We start from the raw sequence: 12184 nt of genomic DNA, 5'->3' as shown, positions 1-12184 counted from the left end.
ACCTTTGTTGGTCATTTTGTGGGTTGGAGTCCCCATTGTCCATCAGGGTAGATCTGCCTCAGTCATACACTTGTTTTGGGTGTTGATTGTTGTTTTAAAGTGTTATAAATTTTTATAGGATGGCAGTTAGAGTCTGCTAGGAAGCGCAGAGCCCGGAGGTTACGCTCCCTCCTTGTCGTGGACGCGCGACATTGACCTGTCGGCGAACAGGGTTAGTTCAGTTTGGCTTGACTGTGGGGTACAGGGCATCCTGGAATTAAACTAGGAGTTAGTCTCCTTACCGTTTGGAACGGTAGTCTGCGCTTTTTTGGCCAGCAGAAGTTGGACTTCGGGCGTGTAACTTTAACTTAAAACTTCTGGGTAAGCCTTGGCTGTGAAACGCCAAAAAATAGAGCTTCAGGCAAAGTTTGGGTTGGTTGACGCTTTTAAATTAACTTAGGGATTTTAGAGATGAGGCCAGAAACAGTTAGTCTGATACTGGTTAATTGATCACAAAAAAGTTGGACTTTACCGGTTGGACCGTTAACTTAAATTTGTCAAAATTGTTTAGGCGCTGAAGCTGACAGATCTGACAGTGGTTGTAAATATAAGACGTCTTTGTAATATAAAATAAGAGATCTCTGTGTGAAAGGAGTCTGAGGCAATGCTGGAGCTATTTTTAGACTGTGTGTGTGTGAGTATGAAAATGCAAATTAGTAAGCAGTGAACTGTTTAAGCCACAGCTGGTTTTACAAATACTGCTGCAAACATTGTTGAATGTGTGTTTAAGACACCATTTATGTTCATTAGAGGGCTATAAATAAAGTTTTGAGTTGCTGTAGTGGATGTATAGTAATTGACTGAGTTTGGATGTAGATATATAAATATAGTGAGTGCATTGTATATACTTAAGATTAACATATTACTTTCAGTAGTAACTTCTCTCCAGCAATAGTTGCTGGTGTGTTTTATTTTTTCAATTTCTTGTGTGTGCTGTGAGAATTAATAGAGGTTTCAATTGTTTTTTTCTTTGTTTTTGTTGACTTGCTCTTTCTGATTATGACAAGCATGTCTAAAATACTTTTAGGAAAGCTTGTTTTGAGTTATATTCCTCAACTCTGGTCACAGTTTAAGTGTGTGAATGTGGTGAGTAGAAGGTTTTGAATGATAAATAAAGGTGTGAGAGGATTATGAAATCATTGTGTGAATGATGCTACATTTTGGATCAAAAGTTAGTAGAATTACAGAGGGTTTGTAGATTGTAAATACAAAATAAGTTTGATTAGCCTGCAGAAACAGAAAAGCAGCTTGAGCTGCTCTGAGAAGCTGCGTGCTGTGTGTGTGACAGGAAATGGTGTGGGGGACAGGAAGTTTGCTTAATTACAATTCCACTATTCATTCACTCTCGCATTCACACACTGGTGGAGGCAAGCTACGGTTGTAGCCACAGCTGCCCTGGGGCAGACTGACAGAAGCAAGGTGGCCATATCGCGCCATCGGCCCCTCTGGCATGGCTGAGTGGACTGCTTTTATTGGCCAGTAAAGCCAATATGGTCAGATGGACTATAGGAAAGCACTTCCTCTCTCCTTCCACGGCTACTACAGTCCATGTTGGTTGTGATTGATTTTTGTTTGTAATTTGGCCAGGTTAGCCCAGTGTTATAATTAAGGGTGCACGATAATATTGGCTAACATGCCGACATTTTGTGTTTGGTCTGTGCAGTGCAGAGACAGCCTCGCTTTTAGTTAATTTTAAGATTTTTTTTTTTTATATGTTGAGTTTAGACAGAAGACTATTCAGAAAATAGGCTCTACTGTGAAAGAGTAAATTGACTAAGCTGAGACTGACTAGTTTGGTATAAAAGTAAGAATTGCTTTATTGGGTATTGGCTAGTACAACTGTAAAATATTGGATACATCCTTACTCAAACCTATAGACTGTTACCAGACAGAACCGCAGCTGAAATAACAAGGGAGAGTGAAAACTTCCCTTTATTCTTATGGTGTTTACCTAGCAAGAGTTGATAAGTCCGACATGCGGCTTATTGTGATCTGGTCACCCTGTGTGCATGTCTGGTATGGCTACTCAGCAGCCATACATTACAGGGAATGAAAAAATCTTTTCAATTTGTTATTGTTGCAATTGCATTCTCTTAATAAAACCCAGTATCTACAGTGCAGGCTCTCCTACTGAAAGTTTTTGAGATACATACAAAAAATGTCCAGTTCACCAGCAGTTTAATGCTCTAAAGATTTATTTCAGTCCTTCATGTTGGAGACTCAGATGTTGACACATGGCAGTACTGCACTTTAAAGATGTTACGTGGACTCTGCTGACTCCATTGCTAATTCTAGAACATTTTCAAGTGGCAGGAAGTCACGAGGAAAGGTGTACTCAGTCAGGTTGGAAAGTCCGGACACCACACAGCAGCTCAAGGCTGTGCGGAAAATATCCATGCCGCACGCCTCATACCACTCATTGGTTAAAGCGGTGTAGTACTCGACGTCCAAAGTGGTGGTGAAGCCGTTGAAACCCCCGACGACAAAGAGGCGATCATCAATTACCTCAATGCCAAAGTTGCTGCGCGGGGTCAGCATAGAGAACACGAGGTTCCACGTGTTGGTATGCGGGTTGTAAGCCTCAGCGGTGCGCAGACGGTTGTTTCCATCGAAGCCACCAACCTAAAAGTAAATACGTGGCTCAAATGATTGAATGTAAGTGTAACCAGCTTCACCGTACCCCTGTAAGAAAATGCACCTGCTATATGTCTTTAGCTGCTTTTGCACAGATACTCCAGAAAGTGACAGAAGAATTAAGTTGCAATATTGTCCCAAGTTGCCCTTAATATGTAGCAGATACAAGGAGATTGTTTACCTTAGGTGTGATCTGACTACTGGAAATACTCTGATTGGTTTAGGGTTTTACCTGGATAAAGCGAACACCTACCTGACATATTCTCATGCTGTTATATGGAGTTTACACATAAAAGTTGTTTAAAAAAGGCTCATTAACGTCCCAGTATTTGCATTCTCACAGGCCCACATTTGTTGGGAATGTCTAGAAAAGATCAGGGTGCAGTGGTGTGTGAAAATGACTTCTGAATTAAAAGGAAAAAGTAAAATAAAGTAGAAGCCAGCTGTTGTGGAAGTCTGTATGAGACCTTTTTTCACTCAAGCCTCAACTACAGCTATTAAAGCACTGTTGTCTATTACACCACGCTATTATCAACAAAGATGAATAGCCCTCGACAAAGTATTTGTGTTTTCAGTATAAATGTCTTCAAAGCTCTTTTGCCTTTAGTCCAAAAAGGAACATTGAGTTCCAGTCCTTTCTTCCTATAACAGATTAAAGTAGCCCTGATAGGCCTTGGGGCCTAAAAGCCTGATCAAAGACCCTGAGGTCAGCACCAGGGTAAGGTCACTGCATTCTGCTGATGATAACTTTTCCTTTTTTTGAATAGAGACTAAAATAAATACTAAACGGTAGCTAGCTAAATAAAGAAGTGTGTCTCAGAAGGTGAGACTAAAATCTTTGCTTTTTACCAAAGGGTGCAGCTGCTAAACAACTAAATAAGTGGTTTTAAGGCAAATAGCAAGATAAATTTACAGCTAAAATGCCTACCGTCCCCAGAGGATGAGTTCTAATCACTTGGCTTATTCCCTCATTTTTCTAAAGGTATCGCAGGATAAGTTTGAAATTGTCTCTAACATATGTCCTTTATGGAACGATGAGGATGACAATGTTGGTTTTGAATAAGTATTTCTGTTGTACTGAGTGAAATGTGAAATCATCAAAGACACAACATTTTGGGAATGAGGCACATGAAAAAAAAAAGAGAGAGGCAGAAACATCACTAATCAGTTAAATTAATACATAGAATGAGTAAGAATGCCTTCTCTGAACCTGTGGTCAGGATAGGAATCTGATCATTGATAAATACAAAACAAAGTTAGCCAAATTCTGTGTCAGCCAAATCTGTGTTAAACCTTACTGATCAAAGCACATTACAGATTTGATTTGTATGTTACGTGAGTGTCAGCACTACTTTGTCTTACTGCAAAGACATGATCCGCATATGCAATGACACCTATCCCGCTGCGGCGGCTGTTCATGGGACTGATCATCGTCCACTGGTTGCTCTCTGGGTTGTAATATTCAGCTGTCTGCAGACACTCGTTGCCATTGAGTCCACCACAAATGTAAATCTGAAAACAAAAAAGGGACATTAAAAATTTTTGTGGGACTTCTTTGAGTCAGAAAGCCAGAAATGAATCAAACATAACATGCAATCAATAAGGCTAATTTTTCTGTTCAGGAATGCAGATAAATAACTGTAATATGGGATCTTAATATAATAAAAGAATGATGTGTTTTACAATTTTTTGTAATATCTGTTATATTTTAGTTGACAAGTCAACTCAACTAAAGTACTGTACATAAATGCAAAGATGCACTTGTGATCAGTTAGAAACAAAATAGATATATATTAGTATATTGTTCAACTTTAAACTATACTTTTAAATTTGAAAACATGAACATAGAAACCAGTTTGTGACCTATCTTGCACCTCGCTTCACTGTAAAAATGTGTATTCCCTGACTGGTTGGCAAGTGGTTGCTGGAGGTTGATGGCTGTCACTACTGTGAAATTGTAACCAGGAAGGTGTTGCACCACAAGCCTCCTTGTGTTTCCTTTGGTCGTAAGCAGACTGTTGAGGTTTGCATGGAGTATTCTGACTTGTCTGCAAATACTCAAACTATTTGCTGTAGAAATCTGTAGTCTTTCATACAATCACTGCCTAACCAGCTGAGGAGTACACATTTTTCCCTAGCAACTCGTTGTTACCAAAGGTTGCTGACAGGTCTCTAGGCCTGTGTGCCTGAGACCCTACTCTATTTCTCTGCTACTCTTTTACTTCACCCACCCGGTTGTTAAGTGTTGTGCAGCTGGCGTCGCTCCTCTGTTCGTGCATCGGTGCAATAAGACTCCACTGGTTGAGTTCAGGTTGATAGCGTTCTGCACTGCTGAGTCGTACATGCCCGTCGTAGCCTCCCAGGGCATAGATGAACCCGTTCAACACAGTCACGCTCACATAGCTGCGGCGGGAGTGCATGGGCGCCACCTCATTCCAGGCGCGAGTGGTCAGGTCAAACCTACGGACGCTGTTGAAATGCTCCACCCCGTCGAAGCCACCAACGGAGTAGACGTACCCGTTGAGGAATGCGGCTCCATAATAAGCATGAGGACACTCGAGGTTGTTCGTTACATTGACCCAGCGGTTAGCCCGGCAATCGTAGGCTTCGATGCCGTTAGTTGGCTCACCACCACTCCACCCCCCAATGGCCAGCAGGATGGAATGAGGCAGGCGTGGACGAGCAAGAGGGTGATACAAGGCAGATATGAAGGGTCTGCTTCCTAGATCATGTATGTCTAAGATGGCATTACTTATCATGGACAGGCACTCAGAATTGGCCTCCACCAGCTCACTAGACAGCACATGGTCCTTCAGGTAGTCTGACGTCATCAATCCCAGTCGGACCTATAGAGAGATGACAGAAGAGAATGTGACTATGAATTTCAACTACATCAGTTTTAGTAAACTCAAGCTTCTTTAGGATAATGCTCCTAATGTTGTTTAATTTTCTTATTGCTAGTGTTACGTTTTGGTGTTGTCGGTGTGTTGCTTTTGGCGTGACTGTTATGTGTTTCCTGTTTTACTTTGAAAGTCTGTGTTATCTTAGTGTTTTCAGTTTACGTTTCCCTGTCTCGTCAGGTCTAATTTGCCCCAGCTGTGTTTCCCTCCTGTGGTCCATTCCCTGATTGCCCCTTCTATGTATTTAAGCCTTGTGTTTCAGTGTGTCATGGTCGCGATCTCCCCCGTGTTGTAAATAAATAGTTTGTTGTAAATAGCTGTAAATAGATTTGTCGATACTTTCGTTTTGGGATTTTGGTGGTAAGCTTTAGTGGGGGTTTTTTTGTGTGTTTTTTTTTCTTTATTTTTACTTTTTTTTTGTGTTGCACTCCGGTTGCCTAGGCCGGGGTGTAACATATGGGGGCTCGTCCGGGATCGCTGGAGGGTCCGAAGGAGGGACAGCTTCGGCCTTCTGTCTTCGCTGGAGGGTCCGGGGACCGCTCCAGCCTTCATCCGCCTTCGCTGGAGGGTCCGAGGGACCGCCCCAGCCTTCGTCGTCTGCTGGAGGGTCCGAGGGACTACTCCAGCCTTCATCCGCCTTCGCTGGATGGTCCGTGGGACCGCTCCAGCCTTCGTCGTCTGCTGGAGGGTCGGTGGGGCCGCTCCAGCCGTCATCAGCTTCGTCTGCCTTCGCTGAGGGGAGGGTCCGTGGGACCGCCCCAGCCTTTGTCGTCGCTGGAGGGTCTGTGGGACCGCTCCAGCCTTCATCCGCCTTCGCTGGAGGGTCCGAGGGACCGCCCCAGCCTTTGTCGTCGTTGGAGGGTCCGTGGGACCGCTCCAGCCTTCATCCGCCTTCGCTGGAGGGTCCGTGGGACCGCTCCAGCCTTCGTCGTCTGCTGGAGGGTCAGTGGGACCGCTCCAGCCTTCATCAGCTTCGTCTGCCTTCGCTGAGGGGAGGGTCCGTGGGACCGCCCCAGCCTTTGTCGTCGCTGGAGGGTCCGTGGGACCGCTCCAGCCTTCATCCGCCTTCGCTGGAGGGTCCGTGGGACTGCTCCAGCCTTCGTCGTCTGCTGGGGGGTCAGTGGGACCGCTCCAGCCTTCATCAGCTTCGTCTGCCTTCGCTGAGGGGAGGGTCCGTGGGACCACCCCAGCCTTTGTCGTCGCTGGAGGGTCCGTGGGACCGCTCCAGCCTTCATCCGCCTTCGCTGGAGGGTCCGAGGGACGGCTCCAGCCTTCGTCGTCGCTGGAGGGTCCGTGGGACCGCTCCAGCCTTCATCGGCTTCGTCTGTCTGGATCAAACTTTTCACTTGGTGTTAAATGTTTGATTTTTGGGTGGGGGGAACTGTTACGTTTTGGTGTTGTCGGTGTGTTGCTTTTGGCGTGACTGTTATGTGTTTCCTGTTTTACTTTGAAAGTCTGTGTTATCTTAGTGTTTTCAGTTTACGTTTCCCTGTCTCGTCAGGTCTAATTTGCCCCAGCTGTGTTTCCCTCCTGTGGTCCATTCCCTGATTGCCCCTTCTATGTATTTAAGCCTTGTGTTTCAGTGTGTCATGGTCGCGATCTCCCCCGTGTTGTAAATAAATAGTTTGTTGTAAATAGCTGTAAATAGATTTGTCGATACTTTCGTTTTGGGATTTTGGTGGTAAGCTTTAGTGGGGGTTTTTTTGTGTGTTTTTTTTTCTTTATTTTTACTTTTTTTTTGTGTTGCACTCCGGTTGCCTAGGCCGGGGTGTAACACTAGCAAGAGAGAGACCAAAGTCAGACACCATTAGCCTTTTCGTCAACAGGGACAGTTTTTAGTCATAGCCCTAGCAACTATACTTAATAAATATAATTTATTCTATAGTATGTATGTAGAGATCTGATACGGTTTTAATGCTCTTGAAGAGAATTTCTTAAATGTGGTTTGGCTACACCTGAAAAGAGCAACATCTCAAGATATTAAAGCATCCTTATACCCAGATGGATCGACTCAATCTATGACTTAAATACTGAAGATTTAAGTCCAAACTAAATGTAGTAATGAAAGTTTATAGACCTTGGACAACAGAGCGGTGAGGTGTTGTTTCCGTTGTACAGGTACATGGCTAATCCACTTTGTAAGCGCTTCATACACAGTGGTCTCCAACTGCACATTGAGGTCCTCTCTATCAAGGATGTCAGTAAGTTCCTCCACAGTTAGCTGCAGGAACTCCTCCTCAAGAACAACCTGCTCAAAGTTACTGATGATGTAGTGGTAGGCCTTGGCGCGTAGTTCGGGTGATAAGCATACTTTTGTGAACTGCCAAATGCCAACGCAGTTCTCTGGGCACAGTTGCTCCCCGAGGAAGTCAGAGCAGAGTTTCACAATGTCCATTGCTTTGAATTGATCAGCTGCCATGAGAAGTTCCACTACATTTTCCCCTGCTATGGAAACTGAGCCGGTGTAAGCAAAGTTAATGATGAGTGCCATCATCTCAGAAGACAAGCCAGGTATGTTGAAGACCTGTTTGTCTGGGTCGCTGCAGTGGGTGAAAAGAGCCCTGAGGGTAGAGATGGAGAGTTAGTTAGCAGCAACTTAAACTGTAGCACATACTTTATGTGAACTTCATTTTTAGCTGCCTGTGTCTCTAGTGGACTGGCGTGGATTCAGCCGATGCAAGACTTATATTTACAGCAGTGCCCAGACCTCTGTGAGATATACCACTATATGATATTATAACTATTGAAAAAGTTATAGCATCCAAGGGTTTTTGTAAGGATTCAGAGAACAGCTTGGAGATCACTTAGTGTCTCACGATGACAACTGGCATCTACGTAAAGATTAGATGTTATTTTTTTTATCTGAAGACAAACTATGTAATTTTCATTGAACATCTCAGCAAATTGCACTGCACTTTCCTCTGAGTTATTGATTCTGTCACTAGTTAGCTAAAATTAATGTAAGTCTATTTGCCACAACCAACCAGCCAACCAACCAGATAACGTCCAGTTCCGTACTGACAAAAGATGGTGCTAAATATGTTTTTAAATTTTAATTTTAAGCACTTAAATCCAGTTTCACAGACAGTGTTACATCTATATCAGATTTTGAGAGCAGGACTTAATGGTGTACATTTCCTTTATACTCTTAAGGCTTAAAAGGAACATGAAATGCTACAAATATAAAGGCTAGATTGGACTTTGCTAAAAAAAAAAAATGTAAAAAAAGTCAGCACACTTCTGGAAAAACATTGTTTGGACAAATGATACCAAGATCAACCTTCACCAGAATGATGGCAAGAAAAAAGTATGGAGAAGACGTGGAACAGCTCATGATCCAAAGCACTCCATATCATCGGTAAAAAAAAGGCAGAGGCAGTGTGATGCCTTGGACGTGCAAAGCTGCCACTGGCACTGGGACACTAGTGTTTATTGATGATGTTACACGGGACAGAAGCAGCTAAATGTATTCTGAGGTGTTTCAAGACATACTGCCCGCCTAGAGTCAAATTGATTTTGTAAATGCATTTCATACTACAGATGGCTAATGACCCAAAACATACAGCCAAAACTACCTAGGAGTTTATTAAAGCCAAGAAGTGCAATATTTTTGAATTGCCAAGTCAGTCAACTGATCTTAATTCAGTGGTTCCCAAACTCTTTTTGCTAGGCCCCCTTTGTTTTACAAGAAAATCTTCTGTCCAAACCTGTCCATTATGTCCGTTATGCTAGGCTCTGCACCAAGGGGCACGCCCCCTACTTTGGGAACCACTGTTTTAATCCAATTGAGCATGCATTTCACTTGTTGAAGACTAAATTTCAGACAGAAAAGCCGACAAACAAATGACAACTGAAAGCCGCTACAGTAAAGGCCTTGCAGAGCATTAAAAAACAGGAAACCCAGCATCTGGTGATGTCCGTGAGTTCAAGACTTCAGGTTGTCATTGCCAGCAAAGGGTTTTCAACCAAGTATTAGAAATGAAGATTTTATTTTCAGTTATTTAATTTGTCCAATTACTTCTGAGCCCCTGAAATGAAGAGATTGCGCTAAAAAAGGCTTCAGTTCCTCACATTTTTATGCAGTCGCTTTGTTCCATATATGAAATTAAAGCTCTGTACTTAAACTGGATCTGAGTTGTTTCATTTAAAATTCATTGTGCTAATATACAGAACCAAAATTAGAAAAAAGTTGTCTCTGTCCAAATATTTGTGACCTAACTGTCATGGTCCTGGGTCGTTGACCCAGCGTTTTGTGTTTTGTGATTATTTCCCTCTGTTCTAGTTATTCTGTGTCCTCCCCCCTTGTGTCCGGTTCGGGTTCTAGATTTCCTGTTTTGTTCTGAAAGTCTGTGTCTGTTGTCATTGTGTTCAGCTTGTGTCCTCCAGTCATCATGTGTATTCAGATCAGCTGTTCTTCCCTCCTGTGTGCGATTACCCGATTACCTTGTGTGTGTGTGTGTGTGTATATATAGTGGGTGTCGGTCTGTGTTCGTTGTCGGCTCGTCTGTGTTTCTTGGTATCCTGGTCCTTGGTCTGCGTCTCTCTGCTCCGCTCTCAGTTTTGTAAGATTTCAGGTTTGCTCTTTAGTTTCTCCCAGTTTAGGTTTCCGTTTGTAATTACTCGTGCTTCATTGCCTGTTTTTGCCACTACCACCCTGTAAATAAAACGTCATTCGTATCATCAGTTTGCTGCATTTTGGGTCCTCCTTTTCCTCCACACCACACGGCTCCCTCCCCCAGCCGTGACAGTACGAGCCGACCAAACATGGACCCAGCGGCATCCGCACCTCCCGAGGAGCTTCGGGAGGAACTAATTGACTCTGTTTCCAGGTTGGTTAACCTATGGCTCGAGCATGAGGGGGAAGAGTGTCTCCGCGCTGTAGAAGCCAGGCTACAGCAGCTCATCTCTGCTCACTCCTGGCTGCTGGACTCTCTTCACCCGCTCGCACAGGACTTCATACTCAACGAACTGCACCTTCACCCACCAGCCGCTACCGCTTCCCAACTCAGCCCGGCGGCGAAGATTTTGCCCGGCCCGCCGGAGGTTTTGCCCGGCCCGCCGGAGGTTTTGCCTGGGAGGAAGTGACGATCGCGCCGTCGGCGCATCACCCCACAGCCGAAGACTAGGACTTTGGAACTGCCAGCTGTGGTGAGTGAAAAGGACCCTTTTTCTGTTTTGGACTGTGTGTCTCTTTATTCCGGGGCTGTGTTTTTTGAGTCGGCTGCCCTGCCGGTAGCTCAGTTAGCCACTCAACCGTCACCCCCATTACAGTCACAGCCAGACCTATTAGACACTTGGTTACAATCCATAGCTCAGTCAATAGCTCAGTTGACAAGAGACTCATCCGCCTTATTATCACCTATTCAGCCATCGTTGTCACCAACTCCTCCTGCACAACAAGTTAAGTCCATCCAACCCGGAAAGAACTATTTTTCACCTGTTCATGTCAAGCAGAGAGACACACCACATAATATTGTAATCAGTCCTCAAAAGCTGGCCAGCCCAGAGACTGTGACACACTCCAGGGCCTCCCCAGAGGCTGGGTCCCAGCCCCCGGCCGACTCTGGACCCCTGGAGATTAAGAAGCCAGCTGAGGACTGTATCCGGCTGTCGCTGCCTGAGCTGAGTCGATGCTCTGTGCAGCTGCAGTCTGCCTTGTGTTTGCCAGAGGCCCGTGCGCCTGCTGGCTCTGAACTGTGCCTGCCAGAGGCCCGTGCGCCTGCTGGCTCTGAACTGTGCCTGCCAGAGGCCCGTGCGCCTGCTGGCTCTGAACTGTGCCTGCCAGAGGCCCCGGTGCCCACTGGTCCAGAGACTGTTTTCGCTGGGGGGCCCGAGGAGCCCGTCCAGCCTCCTGCCTCGTCAGCTGGGGGGCCCGAGGAGCCCGCCCAGCTTCCTGTCTCGCCAGCTGGATGGCCCGAGGAGCCCGTCCAGCTGCTAACTGCAGCCTCATCATCCTCGCCAGCTGCAGCTTCATCCACGCCACGGGCAGCAGCAGCTTCTTCCACGCCTGCAGCGCTACAGTCTCCGGCTTCCACGCCGTCGCCTGCTGCAGCCTCATCATCCTCGCCAGCTGCAGCCTCCGAGCCTTCATCCTCGCCCGGTGCAGCATCATCATCTGCCTCGCCTGGTCCGGCCTCTGCTTCAGCCTCGCCTGGTCCGGCCTCTGCTTCAGCCTCGCCTGGTCCGGCCTCTGCTTCAGCCGCGCCTGGTCCGGCCTCCGCTTCAGCTTCAGCCGCGCCTGGACCAGCCGCTGCTTCGGTCTCGTCTGGTGCTGCGACGGCCACGCCACCTTCGGGTCCCGAACTGCCGCCTCGACATCGGCGGTCATCTACCAGGCCGCTGGTGGAGCGTCATCGTCAATATGGACGACCTCCTAGACGCCGCCGCTGCCTTCCGCGCGGTCGGCCTCCAGACTTGTGTCATCGTCGCCATTGCTGTCCGCACGGTCGGCCGCCTGACCGGTTTCCCCGTCGCCGCCGCTGCCGTGTGCACGGTCGGCCCCCTGAACTGCCTCCACTCCGCCACCGCTGCCTTCCGCTCGGTCGGCTTATGGATCTACGTCGCCGACGTGGCCGGCCTCAGAAGATGAACTGTCCTGGACTTCTGAGTTG

At 46.1% G+C, this 12184-nt stretch overlaps 1 protein-coding gene across 1 annotated transcript; it reads right to left on the bottom strand.

The window, feature by feature from the left end:
* Window positions 1-2298: 2298 nt before the first annotated feature.
* Window positions 2299-9288, bottom strand: LOC308395012 (kelch-like protein 10; the record flags this gene model as incomplete). The annotated part of the gene is made up of 5 exons (XM_080879666.1): window positions 2299-2661; window positions 4036-4185; window positions 4905-5519; window positions 7651-8134; window positions 9281-9288. 5 exons carry the CDS (start codon window positions 9286-9288, stop codon window positions 2299-2301), a joined length of 1620 nt encoding a protein of 539 aa, XP_080735792.1.
* Window positions 9289-12184: the final 2896 nt, after the last annotated feature.

The sequence above is a fragment of the Rhamphochromis sp. 'chilingali' genome (assembly GCF_963969265.1).
Source record: "Rhamphochromis sp. 'chilingali' genome assembly, chromosome: 4".
NCBI lineage: Eukaryota > Metazoa > Chordata > Actinopteri > Cichliformes > Cichlidae > Rhamphochromis > Rhamphochromis sp. 'chilingali'.
This window is presented reverse-complemented; position numbering and strand designations above follow the sequence as displayed.